The sequence below is a fragment of the Watersipora subatra genome, chromosome 2 (genome assembly GCF_963576615.1).
Source record: "Watersipora subatra chromosome 2, tzWatSuba1.1, whole genome shotgun sequence".
Lineage (NCBI taxonomy): Eukaryota > Metazoa > Bryozoa > Gymnolaemata > Cheilostomatida > Watersiporidae > Watersipora > Watersipora subatra.
In genome coordinates this window covers 43,959,178-43,977,916 of record NC_088709.1, presented here as the reverse complement: position 1 = coordinate 43,977,916, position 18,739 = coordinate 43,959,178, and the positions used below count along the sequence as shown (strand labels likewise).

General features: G+C 35.5%; 1 protein-coding gene across 2 annotated transcripts in view; it reads left to right on the top strand.

Annotated features, from left to right (window-relative positions):
- Positions 1–18,739, top strand: part of LOC137386908 (protein spinster homolog 1-like) — a 32,517-nt gene continuing 13,778 nt past the window's right edge. For both annotated transcript variants that reach the window (XM_068073128.1, XM_068073127.1), the window contains exons 1-7: positions 1–205; positions 2,859–3,034; positions 5,115–5,317; positions 12,677–12,828; positions 13,608–13,674; positions 16,562–16,707; positions 18,503–18,631. In XM_068073128.1, the coding sequence (XP_067929229.1) occupies positions 2,875–3,034; positions 5,115–5,317; positions 12,677–12,828; positions 13,608–13,674; positions 16,562–16,707; positions 18,503–18,631 (857 nt within the window). In that variant the 5' untranslated portion in view covers positions 1–205; positions 2,859–2,874. The remainder of the gene's footprint in view (positions 206–2,858; positions 3,035–5,114; positions 5,318–12,676; positions 12,829–13,607; positions 13,675–16,561; positions 16,708–18,502; positions 18,632–18,739) is intronic.

Below are 18,739 nucleotides of genomic sequence, written 5' to 3'. Positions count from 1 at the left end.
CCCTGTTGTCACATTTCAGGCGCATTCTTAGCTATCGTATTCTGGAGGTTATGAGAAGTCGAATTCGTAGCATATACTATTTTTTTAAGTATCCATAATTGTGCTGTATTAACTGATATCACTTATTTAATAACAATCCAAGACATCCTAGTACAAAGTTGCACTTGAACCAGACAACTAGACAACTTGAACCAGTCTACCTCAGGTAATTTAATATTACTTTGATAGATATGGTATATACATGACTTGCGCATGATCGCTATATGTATATACACCTATATATAGTGATCATGCGTAAGTTTATGGTGAATAGTCATTCTGTTTTGCAACCTTAACAAGTGTGACTGAAGTAATTTGTGACTGGTAAGTGGCGGTCTGCGTAACATATCTCATTTCTCGCGACGAATCTATCTATCAGCCAGTCCTATGACCTTTCCAACTTTTATACACGGATTGTTGATTCATAACTAGTCGAAGATTATTATTGTGAAATATTACTCATAGCTTAATATATTATTTGTATAAAAATGCAAACCCAAAACTTTATTTTATTATTATGGTTTGAAATCTCTAACATGATGAATTTGGAGGGTCCCAAAGGGAGGGTGAGGAGGGTCCCAAAAGAAGGGTTTGGAGGGTTCCAAAGGGAGGGTGTGGAGGGTCCCAAAGGGAGGGTGTGGGATCCCAAAGGGTGTGGAGGGTCCCAAAGGGAGGGTGTTGAGGGTCCCAGAGGGAGGGTGTGGAGGCTCCCAAAGGGAAGACGTGGAGGGTCCCAAAAGAAGGGTGTGGAGGGTCCCAGAGGGAGTGTGTGGAGGGTCCCAAAGGGAGGGTATGGAAAATCCCAAAGGGAGGGTGTGCAGGGTCCCAAAGGGAGGGTGTTGAGGGTCCCAAAGGGAGGGTGTTGAGGGTCCCAAAGGAAGGGTGTGGAGGGTCCCAAACCAGGGTGTGGAGGGTCATGTGAATGCATATCTTTATTCTAGTTTGGCTTTGTATAAGGTGTATAATTACCCAATCATATCAATCCTTCCCCCCTAATGATTTTAGAAAACCTAGCATTGCTTGACAACACGAACATTGCTTGATCATTTCTTGACAGAGCCATCATTTTGACCCAAGGAAATTTTGTTTGAAGGTTTCGGTCTAAATTATATTACAGATTTGTCCCTGTGTGAACTAAGCACAACATTTGAACAGGGAAGTTAGCCATATGGACAATATGACCAGTTTATTCATAGAAACTACTGTCAGAAAAGAAATTATGCTACCAAAATTTGCAGATATATAAGTTAACAATATCTAGATGTAACACCTAGGAACATTAAAATGTTGTACGTTATTTATATCTCAGGTCTTACATGAATTTTTTTTCCTATTAATCTTATGTTTTAAATCTTTATCTGCAACACATCTGAAGACATGGTTTGCAACATCTAATGCGCCTGTTTCTAATGTTTATATGCAATACATCTAATTACATAGCTCATAATGTGTCTCCTCTAGAATGAATCCTAGTGTTATACCCTGTCAGATAGTCTGATTCTATTATCAACACCTAATTAAGTAACAAACTGCGTCAAGTCCAGTTCCTTAAAGGTTTGCTTGCAACAAAGTTTGCATTAGAGTTATTTGGTATCAAAAGGTTCACCTTGTTTTACTCTGCTGTGTTGTAAGTTCAAAATATGTTGAAATGTTATTGCAAGCTCTTAAAAGCTCAAAAACGAACAGTTGAAAAAAACGGCTGTACCTTGGAATTCCTTTATTTTGATGACGTACTCAACTTGACGTGGTTATTGTTTTGACACGTGATGTTATTACGTGGAATAACAGGCTTAATATAAAATGTCTCGTAGCACTAGTTTATGACAAACACTTTAGGTTCTTCTGGAAAGCCCTTATCAAATATAGTTGCTCGCTACTTCACAGTTTTGTTTCAGCTTGGTCTAATCATCTAGTCATAATCTAATCATGTGACACATACTTCCTGCCAAATGACTCACAGCATTTTCGACCATCACAGACATGACCAACAGGCTCCTCATGTTTATCAGAGAATGATATGCACCCCTCAAGCTAAGGTTGAAAAATTAAACTGATTTTTAGGCTAGGTTTTGAAATATCAGTGCTCAAAGTGACAGCATTAGCTACAATGATAATGAAATAGACGCGTAAGGACAATAGACATGGTTTTATTGAATGCAAGAAGTATATTTGTGAAAATATTTTGATGAATGAGGTTGCATAAGGTGTAAACAGAAGCGCATCGTGTTCAACTACGTCATATTTGAGCCTTTTTAAGGAGTCCAACTTACGCCGTTTTCGTGATGGCTGCGATTAACTGTTCGTTTTTGAGCTTTTAAGAGCTTGGAATCACATTTCCACATATTTTGCACCTACAACACAGCAGAGTAAGACATGATGAACCTTTTGATACAAAATAACTGTAATGTCAACTTTGTTGCAAGTCAACCTTTAAGGATGTTTTCACTGGACGATTTTACAGTTTGATATCACACAGCAAATCATGTACCACACTGGCTGCAGCTGTAATTTTTTGAAGTAATTGGTTGCAGCAGATAGCAGTTGTTTTAGTAAGTAAACAGTTTTCATGTATCGATAATAACCTCTGACCATTTCTTTTCGTTTTGAACAATTTGTTTAAACAAATGAAGGGATTCTTACTATTGGCTCTCTTGTAATGAAATCTGCTGGCTGACACAGAAGTTAAACTAATGAATGGGCCAATAGCATACAAACTTGCATTGTGTAAACTGTGTCAATCTACCTTGATTTGAGTTCAACCCTTGTTTATTCATAAATTGCTTTGTTTGATGTTCTTATGATAATTATTTTGCCAACAGTAAATCTGCTGTCTTCATGCCTCCAACCTTGGCTGAAACAGAGTCCGATGGAGAAGAGGATAGAGTTGAGACTAGGAATTTTGATATCTCCATGCGAATGGGGACACGCTATGTCGCGGTGGCCATTCTCTTCACAGTAAATCTATTAAACTATATGGATAGATACACCATAGCAGGTGAGGGTCTCACATCCTGTTGACCTTTAGTAAGTTTAATCACTTTTCAGTTATCTATTTTGTACACCAGTTTCTTCCTTGTTTACGATTGATAATTTGAATACAAGGTTCACCTGTAACTCATTACAAAATTAACATTAAAACTGAGTCTAGAGGTAACAAAATACTATATGCGTGTATAGCTAGGTATATACAGTCAAACATGGATAACTCGCCCATGGATAGCTCGAACACATGGTTAATTCGAACGGTTTCTTTGGTCCGTTCCCACGTAATGATAAATTGCTATAGATAACTCGAACTCAACACTGTTAACTCGAACTGTTTTTGCCCAACGGCTACCGAAACGGTTGTTATCGCTTTAGAAAATCACTTTATTTCAAGCCATAGAGGTAAACCTCAACTTTTCGTAATTCATAAGCGTCGTTATTACCACCATCGGCAAAATATTTTTGTCAACGACTTTTCTAAAGGTTTGGTGAAATTTGATTTATACCAAACATCCGCTTAGCGATCGCCCTTCGGAAGCAAGAAAAGTGGTATTCGTTAAGAGCAACACTCCGAGGCAGTTCAATTAGAAGTTTTACGAGGTTTTACGGTACAGTGTATATCACTCTATCACTCACGCTTTTTGAATGGATACTTATTGAACGTACATGTATATTATTCTGTGTTTAGGTCAAACGATGAATAGTTTTCCGACGTTGATTCCGTGTTGAATCAACGTCGGAATGTTAAATATTTAAAACGTCTTAAAAACTGTTGTAATTAAACGTATACGTTGTCTTAGTTAAAAAAACTTCATCGTTTGACCTAAACACAGAATACGTGTGTACATTCAATAAGTATCCATTCAAAAAGCGTGAGTGATATACAATGTACCGTAAAATCTCGTAAAACTTCTAATTGAACTGCCTCGGAGTGTTGCTCTTAACGAATCCCAGGTAAAGTGAGGTAATCTTTGCATAAACTTCAAGAAAAATCGACAAAAATGATCGTGGGTAAAACGCTCAAAAGAAAAAGATGTCTTTTCTTTTGAGCATTACATCAACGATCAAGTTTTGCCAATGTCAATCTAAAAAACGTCCTGGCAATAACATCACCTCAAACAACAAACCAATCTCAAGTGATAGAAAAATCTCTATACTTTTTGATAAAAACGTTTTAAACTTTACATTAGAAGCATTTAATTTGAAACAAGCCATTTGTGCTTTTGATTTATATTATAGTTTGTATATGTACATGTATCTACTAATAAATAAGTAAATACATGGACTTGTAACAGTGCTCTGGTAACTTGAACGCTCTGATAATTCGAACACTTTCGCTCGGTCCCGTGAAGTTCGAGTTATCCATGTTTGACTGTAGTTTTATACAGTGATGCACCAAATAGATGGGACGCAGTTTTTTAAAAGGCTGATTCATACAAAATTTGTTATCTCAACATATTTGTTATTTCTCATCCAGATACTATGGATATTTATATGTCGATGGAATGCTTAGATTCTATGGAATCACAAACTCATCAAGTTTCAAATGAAAATTTTAATCTCCATTTAGTAAGCAATGGTCATTGTACCTAAAATTTGAAAAAGATCGCTGAAAGTCACTTGCTGGAGGATTAGACACCAAATACTAAAGCTACTTTCCTGACCACCAACTGTCGTTTACAGTCCACCTTATTACAACGAGTTGTTCAAACCTCTATAAAAATATTAGGAAGTTCCAATCAGATACATTCTCTTATTAACAATGCAACAGTTGCTGATACTTATAATAAATAGTGTTTAACTTGAACAAAAATAATAAAATTAATTTCATTAGATAATTAATAGTACAAAGAATCAGACTACATATAGTTTTGGAAATATATCTGTAAAAACTTCAAAGTTATTCACGTTCAAAACGGAAAAACCAAGCATTTCTGATTGTGTGCATCCCAACTATTTTACCCGGCACTGTACAGTATATGTATTAGATGCTATCGGATTTCAGCCAGTGCCATGCAACAGTGCCACACTGACACTTGCTGTATTAGTAAGTCGCCCTAAACACGAGTCAACCACACATGTTGTTACAGGTGTACTGCAGCAGGTGCAAGCTTTTTATAAAATAGGCAACACAGAAGCCGGCTATCTCCAAGCTATATTCATCGTCGGCTACATGCTATTCTCTCCAGTATTTGGCGTGCTGGGCGACAGGTTTAATCGCAAGTACCTCATGGTTGGAGGAATATTCTTCTGGTCTTGTATCACCCTTGCATCTTCCTTCGTCCCTTCAGAGGTGAGGAATGTAGTGAAATTTGTTTCAGCAACAAATGTTAGGCTATCTTAAACAAAGTTCTACCAAAGCCTTGGACAGAAAGAAATGACGTGGTCGTAATATTTACTAATTGCGCAATTATTCCGGAATATTATGGAATAATGGAGTTGACTTATACATGATTAATACCTATAATAATACAAATTTTTTGTGTTAAAATACCTACCGACTTATACATGAGTATATATGGTAGATCAATTTTAACTCCATCTAAACACGCAATTCTTACAGTAACGACTTCCATATTTTGATTTGTCTAAACCACTAAGATTTGTCTAGCTCTGTCTGTGCTCTGTAAAATTATGCCTTTTAATGCTGCCAACTACCCTCTCCACTGCTGTCTATGAAAAACCTCAACTACGCATATATGGGAAACCGGCCAGTGTCACCTTTTTGGAGTATTTTATATAAAAACACCGCATTTTAGATTTTTAGGCCATTGGAAGTGATAGTTTCCTAAAACTACCTAAAATTTAAATGCATATTTTACCTCTGTTTAACAACTATAGTTTCGACAAGCTATCTGATGGCGTATAAATGTGTTATGCTGTATAGGGCAGCTGACCAATGAATTAACAGTATCTGAAGTTTACATAGGAAACCATTGTACAACGACTCAGCTGAATTACTCAGTGATATATATTTTTCTAAAATTGGTCGTATGTGTATTCGTCATTTAGATTGTCCAGCTGTAGCTATTATTTTAGCACTGCACCCACACGTTATGAAGCCCCTGTTAAGAATTTGTATTTTACTAATTGTGTAATTACTATATATGGGGGTCAAGGCCAATTCTTCTCACACGGCAATTATATCCTCTCCGTATCATCATATGCAAAGTTTTGATGAATAGCTTCTGGTGGAACAGTAACCTTTTTACACACACTTCTATGCAGGAATTGTTATTATTAATTCTACTTATTCAGGATTTTTATTTTGTTTTCTCAGTTCATATTAATTGTATCATTGTAATCATAGCAAAACCGACTTAATTTAGCTATTACTTGCTAATTATTTCACATTTACATCTAAACCTTTTTATCGCCGTTTTATTTTTTTTATTCATTTGACCTGCATGAAACATTTCCCTCATGATTTGAAGTTTAAAAGTTGTTTAACAAAGTTTGAAATCCTTTACAGTTGTTTTTATTTTCTCCTAAATTTTTTTAATTACCCAAAACACTTCTCCCATGATATGTAGTTTGAAAGTTGGAATGGCCAATGTTGTTATATATGCTAAATACATATCAATTTTCTGTCCAAAGACTTTTTTATTAGCCAGGCAATGCCGGGTAGCACAGCTAGTAGTTATATACATGTATATAGGCTATATATAATACCGATACCCTAGATCTCGTTTCCTCTTCCAAGCACTAGAGCATTGCATTCACTAGTTAGTCAAGTAAAGATTCCACTACATAATTTTTTTATGCAAGGTAGATAATATATATGCAGAATATAATACATGTAGTGAAAATAAACACCTTTTCACTACATTTCACCCAATTCTTTTTTGCAAAATGTGTAGATTTTGTCGCTGTCACAATTCTTGGTAAATAGAGGAACAAATGTACAGCTCCTGCTAGCACAAGGAATGAAGTTTGCCGTTTCAGCTGTTTCTGTGCTTTGTGGATTTAAAGGTGAACTTGCTCAAATTTGGTAGATTTTATCAGAAAGTATCGGTATTTTTTTAATTTGTGATTGTTTTTCATGTTTGAGATGATCTGATTGTTTCAAAATTACAATCAATAGAACTTGATTGCTTGAAAAAGGATCAATCGGAAGTGCGATTATGATGTCTATAGTTGCAAAGAGACTGACAGAATAGAGACTTGTCACTCTGCAACTTGAACACAATAACCAATATCATACAATACCATATCAATACAATAACTGATATCAACTATAGCAATGATATCAACTAGTGACATCATTTCGCAAATTTTTTTTCTGAGTATTTCAATCGCGATCAAGTTTTATCGATGTTATTCTAGAAACGTCCTGGCAATCAGATCACTTTCAACATCGACAACAATCGCAAATGATTGAAAAACATCGATACTTTTTTTTGATAAGTTGTGTAAGTTGATCTATAATGCAATCAGGGAATGCCCAGTCACAGTCACATGTATAAGCTGGCCTTTTCCAGACTCTGTGCCAGCTATTACCATCGAATACAAAACTTACTAAACCAATGTTTACTACTTTTGTATCTTTATCAGCGTCTAGCGTTGTCGCTAGACGAAATTTAAACAAGTTTCCTAAAGACATCTGATGTGTTGCCTCAACAAGATTTTTTTTATCCCCTTGGTAATAACTAGTTACTGCGAGACTGAGCCATCGCTTTTCTTGTTTAAAATTTCCAACAGTTGTCAACTCTATTTCCTCATTTTAATAAATTGACTTTAGTTAATTTTGATACATGTATTTAACCCAGAAACAAGGAGTGTCAATAGGCTATACAACAAACTGTTGTGTTCTTTAGTTTAAATATATGTTGAGGTTAAAATTAGGGATGCATGACATTCGCCCGCTGCGCCGCTTGCTCTACCCCAATGTAGTTTACCACAACTAGTTTTTCACAACAAAAATCTACAAAAAAATTATGACGCTCAAATGTCAATCACTGTCAGTCAAAGCCTAAGAAATGATTGTCAGCATGATAGATTGAGATATTGTATTACTCGAGTAAGAAAATCAGTATTAGCTGTCAAAATCATTGTAATACTTCGATTCAACAACGAAAATTCTACCAACGAGTTTTGTCATGTTTAACTAATGTCTTTGACCAAAGTAGTTACAGTAACTGCTACTGTTAAAAAAGACTCGCACTAGATTTTATTAGATTTTATCAGAAAGTGTTGATACTTTTCTATCATTCACGATTGCTTTTCATTTTGGAGGTGATCTGACTGCCAGGATGTCTATAGATTAACATTGACATAATTTGATCATGATTAAAATGCCCAGAAGAACAAGACATCACTAGTTGCGATAGTTTGTACTAGCTGTTGCTTTCGAGTTGCAGCATTGCGCGTCTCTATTCTGTTTGTCCCTTTGAAGCTACAGAAGTCATAATGGCACTGTCGCGTGATTTGACTCTTTTAACCGCTGGTCAAGTTTGGTAGATTTAATCTTGAAACATTCCGGCAGTCGGATCACCTCAAACATGAAAAACGAACACAAATGATAGAAAAATATCGATACTTTCTAATAAATTCTACTAAAGTTTTGTGTAAGTTCATCTTTGAAGCAATAAAACTTTGCGCTGTCAGTTAACCTCTAATCAACTACATGAAAACTTATTCTAAGGGGAACAACAAAGTAACAACTGTAGTAGCTGTGCTAAAGTTCAGTGTCAAGGCCAGGAGCGTGAATTGCAGAATATTGAACATGAAAGTTTTTATTGTGCATTTTTGTTTTTATTTATTATTTAGTTTTATCATTTATGAAATAATTTCTTAGTCTTTTAATCACCATTTTTATTGCTGTAAGATTATATTCTGAATGACACCAGATGGATATTTCAAGTATCATGTTTTCAAAAGCAATCATCTGTTAACAGAATCGATTTCATCGGCTTAATTTTATGGAGCTTTGATAAGATGGTGTCATATTGTCACTGATTTCTTTATCGAGCATATCTAACATGTCCTTCATTGATGAGGGAAATGTTAGAGACAAGTAGTACTAAGTCGTTGAACCATAAGTCTGTTAACGGTCCATTCTTCGATTCACTGACTCATTTCTATGGGTCAATGAATCATATTCGTCGTAACTCATTTTGTGGAGTCTTAGCAAAGTGAAACACTGAGTGAAATATCTTATACCAAGAAACATGTATATTTTGAAGGCCATGTACCGTCACAGCAGTGACGTTCAAAGTGTTTACGCAAACAACCGCAATGTTGAGAAGGAAGAAATTTATGTAATGATCACTAGATAGAGTAGCTCTAACAAAGTGTATAGTTCATCTAAATGAATCTATAGTTCTAAATGATCTTTGAGTGGCCAGCGCATGTTTATCCGAGTGGCCAGCGCATGTTTATCCGAGTGGCCAGTGCATGTTTATCGCATGAGATAAGAAAATCACAAACATTAGAAGCCAAACAAAGGTCTGTAGAGCTTATATAAAGCAAGCTAGTGGATTAACTAGGCTAGGTGGAATCATAATAAATACCAATACATTTCAAGTCGCGATGTATGTGCGGATATAACAATTCTTCATGTACTGTTTGCAATATAGAGGTTTTTAGTAATTATATTGCGTTTGGATGATAATGCATGCATTATTACAATATCTGTAATACGTACATATACTGTAATATACATACATATTATCCTGTTTTTCTTTACAATTTTAATATACAGTATTCAGCGCCGCTCACCTAACAAAAAGATCAATCTGATTTTGATGCGGATAGTGTTAAAATACATCATTGCACTCTGTGAAATCACATGGTACAAGTACTTAGTAAAAACTCTTGTCGATGGAAGTTCAAACAAAGATTCAAGTAAGAAATATTAAAACAATTTGGACTGTTGACATGGGGTCACTTACTCGAGCTATGCAGTACCTCTATGATCCTCAAACCATGGTGTCAGTGATCATTTCTTAGGATTCAGCCAGATAGAGATTAACGCTCACATGAAAATGAAACTCGAGATGAAATGAAACAATTCGTCTGATATGTCACGCCTCACCAAAAATCTTTTTAAATTTTGGATTATATTGTTTTGTTTATATTATTTCATTTATTTTGTTTGATTTCCTGACTCGGCCAATGACAATGCAAGCTATATTTTGTTTTTCCCTTTAAGCATTATGTCCTTTTGAGACCTCACAGATATTGCCTTATTTTCATTTGGATATCGTGTAGTGATAGTGATGTTATCAAAATCAATTTAGCATTAATTATAATTACTCGTACATTATATTATAGTTATATTAACTTGCGCATAGACTAGAAATTGCACAGAAATGGTTTACTTTTTCTTGAACATTTGACCAATAGCATAGATCTAGTTCATCCAATAAGCAGTGGCCTAAGGTGTATAACTACCCAATCATATCAATCGTGTCCCCTAATGATTTTAGGACACCTAACATTATCTTGATCATCATGAAATCGTGACAGATCCTTTTTTGAGACAAATAAATTTTGTTTCAAGGTTTTGTTTTATGTTTCATTGAAGATTCGTCCTTTTGTGAGCTAGGTGCAACATTTGAACGGTGAAATTAGCCGCATATAGGTTAGGACTTCTCCCAATCGTCGAAAGTTAATGTTAGACCCATACATTGTTGAGCAGCCTAGTTTGACAAGTGCCTCATTGTGATGCATCCATAGCTTTATTTCTCACAGATCTGTCGGTTGAAGAATGTGTCATCAGTTTGTGTGTCATTATTAATGTTGTTGACACTTTCTGTTTCTGAATTAAACATCAAAAATGGCTGAATTTAATCTTATGAGATGAGAGGACTAGAGTTTTAAATGGAAAATTGTGTAGCCTAGAGGAAGGAATGGTTCCGTGTTGATGTAACTTGTTGTTACGAACTTTGCCAAAAAACTTGCTGGAGTATCAGGATGGTCTGATTGGTCTCTGAAAAACTCGTTGAAATTTTGTCTAACCGCAGCACCAAAATGCTGATAAAGCTATAACAGAAGCAAATATCTGTTTAACTTCATAGCTTTCTATTTTATAAAGTAGAAAGCTTTAAACGTGATAGGATGGCCAACTAGGTGTAGTTGATTTCCTACAGTGGGTTTTCAAATGTAATTTAGGGGTTGGCTTCCAATGGCAGCGAGAATATTAATTTAAGATTTCACGAATATGAACATACAATCAATTGTATATTATATCTATGGAGCAATAGATTCAGAGTTGTGGTCTCTTTATTTGAATAGACATCACAAAAAGAACAGCTAAATATTTATGTTGTTTTTCGCTGTTCGTAGAGTCTAGTTGACCGCTTGTTAGAACTAATATTCACTTTGAGCCCTAAAGGGCCACTCTCATCAAATTTTAAAAGATTTTATTAAAATATATAGACATTTTTTATTATTTAAGATTTTGTTTGTTGGTTTAGGTGATGTGACTGCCAGGATGTTTCAAAATTAAAATCGACAAAACTTGAATGCAACTAAAACTCTTACAAAAAGGGCATGCCCAGGCTTGCCTAGATTTAGGTCAAAAGTTGTACATGTTGTTTATAAGTGATCAACGGACGATCTTATCAGCATCTGGTACTCATAGGATAAACAGGAAGCGTGAATATTTTTGGAGAAGTCTTTTTCATCTGAGCAGTTTAACCACGATCACATTTCGTCAATTTTAATCTTAAAACATCTTGGCAGTCAGAACAGCTAAACCAACGAACAAAATCTCAAATGATAAGAAAATGTCTATACTTTTTAATAAAATCTTTTAAAATTTGACGTTAGTGATTCTCGGAGTTGGCGCCGATCGTAAAGACGTCACTGGGGAGTGTGATGCTTAGTCATCCTGTTTATGGCTGCTAAACACCATAAAATAGTTATCAATACTACCCATTGTAACAGACATTTATTTATGCCATCTATATAGCAGTTTCCAGATAAGTTCTGATTGAACATGGTATTGGGCAGCCCGAGTGAATTGTCCTTGCAGCTGGTATGTTTGCACAGAGTTTGTTATTCGTTGTTGTATTTGACAGTAGTTGGTAGAATTTAAATGATGGCTTATTAGAACTGATATTCAATTTGAGCCTCAAGTTAAAACCTTTTTTCGATGAAGTCATGGCTTTACCTAGTGTCAGCACAAAGATAATATAATCGGCAGCGAGTGACTTTACTGCAGAGTGTGATGCATAGTCATTCTTTTAATGGCTGATAAACACTATTAAGTAGTTATAATAAAATAGTGAACTCTTTAGCTTCAAAATTCTATGAAAAATCTGTCGACTCTATTAGACATTCATGTTCGCACCAAGTCTGGTAATAGTCAGAGAATACGCCATGAATGACCACAAGTAATGCGCTTGAAAGCGCAAAGTTAGGAGTTGTCTTCGCTTCCATCCTATTCACTATTAGACAAAAAGTAATGACACATAGTGTCACATTTTACTACATTACCTCAAAACTCATGTACACGCCTGTCTGGTCTAATATTTTATGTAGTTTGGAGATTTTGGGGAACAAACTACGAATTTCTTCGAAAAGAATTCATCAAAATAGACATGAGGAATTATCTCATCAGTTGTTTTTTGACCAGTTTTTTTATTCAGTGTTATTCCTATTCATCATCTGAGAACGGCTGCTTTAGTATCTAGTCTTGTTGTAGAGCTTCTGGCTGTTGGTGCTTCTGAGAGGCTTGGTTGGTGTTGGTGAGGCCAGCTACTCAACCATTGCTCCGACAATCATATCAGACATGTTCACCCAGTCTCAGAGGTCAATGGCACTCATGGCTTTCTACTTCGCCATCCCTGTCGGAGCGTAAGTTCCTTGTCTCTGCAGGTTTTGGAAGTTCGAATATCTAGCATGTTTGAGTTTCTCCAATCATTTGCATCGACTTTTATAAATTATTGTTGATTACTGCTAGTAGTAGAATTTATAGTAGTAGCGGCAGCATCGGCAGCAGTCATCAACAAGCATAAACTTTGCTTGCTCACTGATCACTTGGTGAACAGTCTTTATTAGCTAATGCAATTCAGATATATATATATATATGGCAAATCATTATCTAGCACTATCTAGGAAATTCAAATTCGAGAATTATCTTCTTTTTTTCTTTTTTACTCAAACGAACATTGGAAATACAAGCAACAATTAGTTATATATCCGTTTGCTAAACTTGTTTGAATACATGTCAGGGCAAGTTGCGCTAAAAATTGTTCATTCTGGTTGTTTTGTGAACATAGTTTACTCTCTCCCACAAGGTATGTCAAGGCCTTGATGATAGTAATATTAGCAGATAGATATGGACTGTAGTATTACTGGTCAATGCCGCTCAAGCACATCAGACTCTGAAACATAGAATAAAGAATAAAGTAATATTATGTGTATCGGAAAAAAGGCTTTTTTTGCATAATGTTGTCACAACAGTAACTCTTACTTTGTCTTCATCCTTGTGGCAGCTATAATGATGTAGTTACTCTTTAGAAGTTAGCATTCTTGTGCGGTATCAAGCATGCCACAGCTTGTGACAGCGTGCGACAGCTTGTGACAGCATGCGACAGCTTGTGACAGCTGAACACACTGATGATCTATTTTAGAGGGCTTGGATACATAGTTGGTGCCGAGGTTGCTAAGGCTGCTCATCACTGGTACTGGGCTCTCAGGGTACGTACTCGCCTGTCATGTGTTTTTAGATGTAGTAACTACTGACAAGTTGGAGTTGTCGAGGTACAAGGTCAAGGTGATAATATATTTAGGCCTAAATTTATTAAAATTTGACTAAGATTAATAAATTTGACTTGATAAATAAATTTCTTACCAAATTTATAGTAAGCTCTACTTTAGTATCGAGCACTTTATGCTGACTTATAGCCTATACTTTATTGTATTTAGACGTAATATTAACACATTGACCTTGTAATAATCTATTTTTGGTATCACATAATCAAATTTTGATTATGTAATACAAAAACGCAATCACTCGCCATTGTGAATACAACATGCAAGACCTACATTTTGTCTCACCTACATGAAAATTTATTTGTTTGGGTCTCTCGGGCTAAATAATTTTTTTTATTTTAAAATTTCGCGTTAATTTTTAAATGTAACTTTAAATGATAGTGTGAGTGTGTTGGTAGTCCAAAGTACAATGCCCAATTTCATCTCTCGAGTTGGTGCATTTTGTTTGCTATAGATTTGCAGTGGGCAGTAGCCAATATATCAGTAGCCAGTATATCAGTAGCCAATATATCAGTAGCCAATATTACATTAGCCATTATATCAGTAGCCAATATAACAGTAGCCAGTATATCAGTAGCCAATATAACAGTAGCCAATATAACAGTAGCCAATATATCAGTAGCCAATATAACAGTAGCCAATATAACAGTAGCCAATATATCAGTAGCCAATATATCAGTAGCCAATATATCAGTAGCCAATATATCAGTAGCCAATATATCAGTAGCCAATATATCATTAGCCAATATATCAGTAGCCAATATATCAGTAGCCAATATATCAGTAGCCAATATATCAGTAGCCAATATATCAGTAGCCAATATATCAGTAGCCAATATAACAGTAGCCAATATATCAGTAGCCAATATAACAGTAGCCAATATATCAGTAGCCAATATATCAGTAGCCAATATATCAGTAGCCAATATATCAGTAGCCAATATATCAGTACCCAATATAACAGTAGCCAATATATTAGTAGCCAATATATCGGTAGCCAATATATCGGTAGCCAATATATCGGTAGCCAATATATCGGTAGCCAATATATCGGTAGCCATTATATCAGTAGCCAATATATCAGTAGCCAATATATCAGTAGCCAATATAACAGTAGCCATTATATCAGTAGCCATTATATCAGTAGCCAATATATCAGTAGCCAATATAACAGTAGCCAATATAACAGTGGCTAATATAAAGGCGTGGTCACACGAGCACGGAACCGACGTAGGATCGGTTCGGAGGCTGGTTCGGTTCGTGGCACATGTCACACGGCATCCGAAGTCACTTCGCTTCCTAGATACCATACGTATAGAGACAGGACACGCTTTCATTAGTAGTTGTTATGTATTTGAGTTAAATATTTCTATTGTAAACAAAAAACTTTGAGGAACAATTATAAATTATAATTACACAGCAGATTTATCAGAAGATCGTTCAGCTGCTCAAAATAAATCACTCGATACAAAGATTTTGCCAACCCTTCCCATCAACAAAATTATATTTTTGTTAACATATGAATGTTTTTCTATGCTGAGTACATAACAAACAAAAACAGTCTTTATCATAGTACTGTGGTTTTACATAAATAAATCAGTCAACGATACTTCATCAGGATGAATATGACACATTACTTATATTCTACACGAAAGAAAATCACAACCATTCCTTACATTTATGCAAAACTTGAGTGCAACATCTTACATTTATGCAACACAATCACAAGTCCGGGTGAACCTTGTCGTAAATTGCTTCATATTGTTTATTTAACGAAATAAAAGTATCGTCCCATTTCTTTTTTAACTTTGCTCACACGCACGTAAGGAGAAATGTGACGCGTGCTCGCTAGAATTCTAGAATTTTAACCAGCCAATAAGAGCAAGGGTTCGGCCACGAAATTCGAGCAGTACCGAAATGGTTCGTTTCGGCTAGAAATGTCTTCGGCCGAACTTTTTACAGCTGAGAGCGACGTCATTTTGCGTCATTTAGTTCGGTTCCGTTCTCGTGTGACCACGCCTTAACAGTAGCCAATATATCAGTAGCCAATATATCAGTAGCCAATATATCAGTAGCCAATATATCAGTAGCCAATATATCAGTAGCCAATATAACAGTAGCCAATATAACAGTAGCCAATATATCAGTAGCCAATACATCAGTAGCCAATATATCAGTAGCCAATATATCAGTAGCCAATATAACAGTAGCCATTATATCAGTAGCCAATATATCAGTAGCCAATATATCAGTAGCCAATATAACAGTAGCCAATATAACAGTAGCCAATATATCAGTAGCCAATATAACAGTAGCCAATATATCAGTAGCCAATATATCAGTAGCCAATATAACAGTAGCCAATATAACAGTAGCCAATATATCAGTAGCCAATATATCAGTAGCCAATATATCAGTAGCCAATATATCAGTAGCCAATATATCAGTAGCCAATATATCAGTAGCCAATATAACAGTAGCCAATATAACAGTAGCCAATATATCAGTAGCCAATATAACAGTAGCCAATATGTCAGTAGCCAATATACCAGTAGCCAATATATCAGTAGCCAATCTATCAGTAGCCAATATATCAGTAGCCAATATATCAGTAGCCAATATATCAGTCGCCAATATATCAGTAGCCAATATATCAGTAGCCAGATAGAATATTGTGAGATTTCATCAATACTGTGATAAATCTTTATTGCCTACTTGGACAGATTGACCCTTAGTGATATCTTGTGGATATAATTAATTTGCTGTCTGTTATTCATTTTGGTCGAATGAGAATATATTATTGGTATCACAGGTGACACCGGGTTTGGGTGTCATATGCTGCCTCCTCATACTGTTTGTGTTGAAAGAGCCTCCAAGAGGGATGGCGGAACACGCCACCCTTACTCACTCTACAGGCCTTCGTAGTATTCTCACAGACCTCAACTCCTTAGTTCGCAAGTAGGTTCCAGCGTGCTACTACCTCCCTGTGTATCGTAGTTTGGTATTCCATAGCATTGGCACAAACACAATTTAAAATACTCGGTAAATATTGGCGTCGTAGTATTACGCATAATGTATAAACAAAAAAAGCATTGAAATATGCCCTCTGAACCTTCAAGTATGCTGCGTATAAGGGGTCATGGTGTTGGAATTTCGTAGCGCATGGCTACTGATATTATAAACTGATTTAAAGCTTTCTATTTGGAAGCAAATATTATAAGTATATGTTGTTTCGTTTAATTTTTTCCACAGCGTAATAACTCCCAAATATATGCTTCAGGTGATTGCAAATAGCACTAAAACATCAGCATTTTATTGAATTCTGTAACAGCTGAATTATTATGGCAATCTTTACTATAATAAGATCCATATCTGCCTGAAGCCATGATTGGAGGTTGAAAAAATATTACATCCTGCGGGATTCGAACTCATGACTTTTAGCATGGCAGACCGACACTCCAACTACTGCACCAAACGACCGCTAGCATTTCACTATAAGTGTACATATAGTTAGCACAACTATCTCTTATGGCACTCTAGAATTCCAGGGTATTATTAATCAATACAGTTATAATTATTGGTTATTATTGTTGCTTGACCTTTGTAGTAAAGACATGTGATGATGCAAAATATGAACGGTCCTGTAGGTAGAGATGCCAATAAATATGGAGCTGGTTTAACTTAAACTATGTGAAATTTGAATAATTTATTTTGTTATAGTGTTTAATTTTCATCTTTAGTTATTTTATTGTTTTCGGGCTGCAGTTTTCCTTTTTTTCCTCGCAATGACTTTGAGATGGCTTTGGAAAGTTGTTAAAAGCTTATCTGAAGTTGTTTGCTCATGTTTTTCTATTGCTTTTTTGTTCTAAGAAAGGCAATGTCTTTTTTACCTCTAACACCACTTACACTAGTCTTCTTAAAATCATATTTTTATAATTACCAAAGGAAGTATGAAGCAATTTTTAATAATAATACAAGCATTGTTCAACAAAGCTATATGAAATTAACTGTGTGCTGGAGTACTGATTTACAAAACTGCGATGTTTTGAGAAGCTCCAGATGCCAAGCGCTAGTAATTATTTCACATGTTCAAAGAAATATTGGCATTAGTTATACTTTGTAGGTCAATAAAGTTTGTATGTTGACCTAATTGTTAGTTGAGGTTTATGTTACAGTTTGATATTAAGTGAAGGTTGTCTATTTTTTAACCAATAAATGGTCTTCATTTCAAGAAATGGTCTTCATTTGGTAGATAAAAAAGTTAAATGGTGCTTGTTGTATTGTCTGTGTAATTTGTACTCTATCCGGTTAGTACACATTGATCGTAGTAGCAATATATGATGTTTATTGTTACCAGCGATTATAAAGAACACAGCTAAGAGCTGAGAATCACATAAAGGAACTGCCACTAGATAGTAAGGCCATAGCTATAAGTCATGAGACAATTGAAACTCTATTAGAAGAAAGCGTGACTGCACAGCTAATAAACTACCACTCAAAACATGAATATATAAACACACAAATGATACATGCTGATATGTATTAGTGCTCATGCTAGACCATCTGCTCCCTATAGTTTCGACAACAGAGAGGTCTAGGATTTGGTTCTCAAGCATGCGTATACCTTTTAAAAATGTCTGCAGCAATTGGGGTTGGTAGTTATCTTCTCACGCTATGATCATAGACATCTAAAGCTGCACTAATTTAAGCAATGTTAGCAAGTTTGTAAACTCTAGTCTTGGTTGTTTTGTAGTAAATCTTTCATGCTCAACACGTTTGGTTTCGTCTGCGTCGCGTTTGTCACCGGAGCCCTTGCCCTGTTTGCTCCATCATTCGTTTATGATGGCTACAAGGCACTAGATCTCCACCCAGGCTCAGCTACGTAAGTTTCTCATTGTTTTTGAGGAAAGGATGATAGTACGAAGAGTTTTTCATAGCTTTTGTTTGTTTGAGAGAATAACTCCCAGTTATTCTCTTGTTAATATGTTAA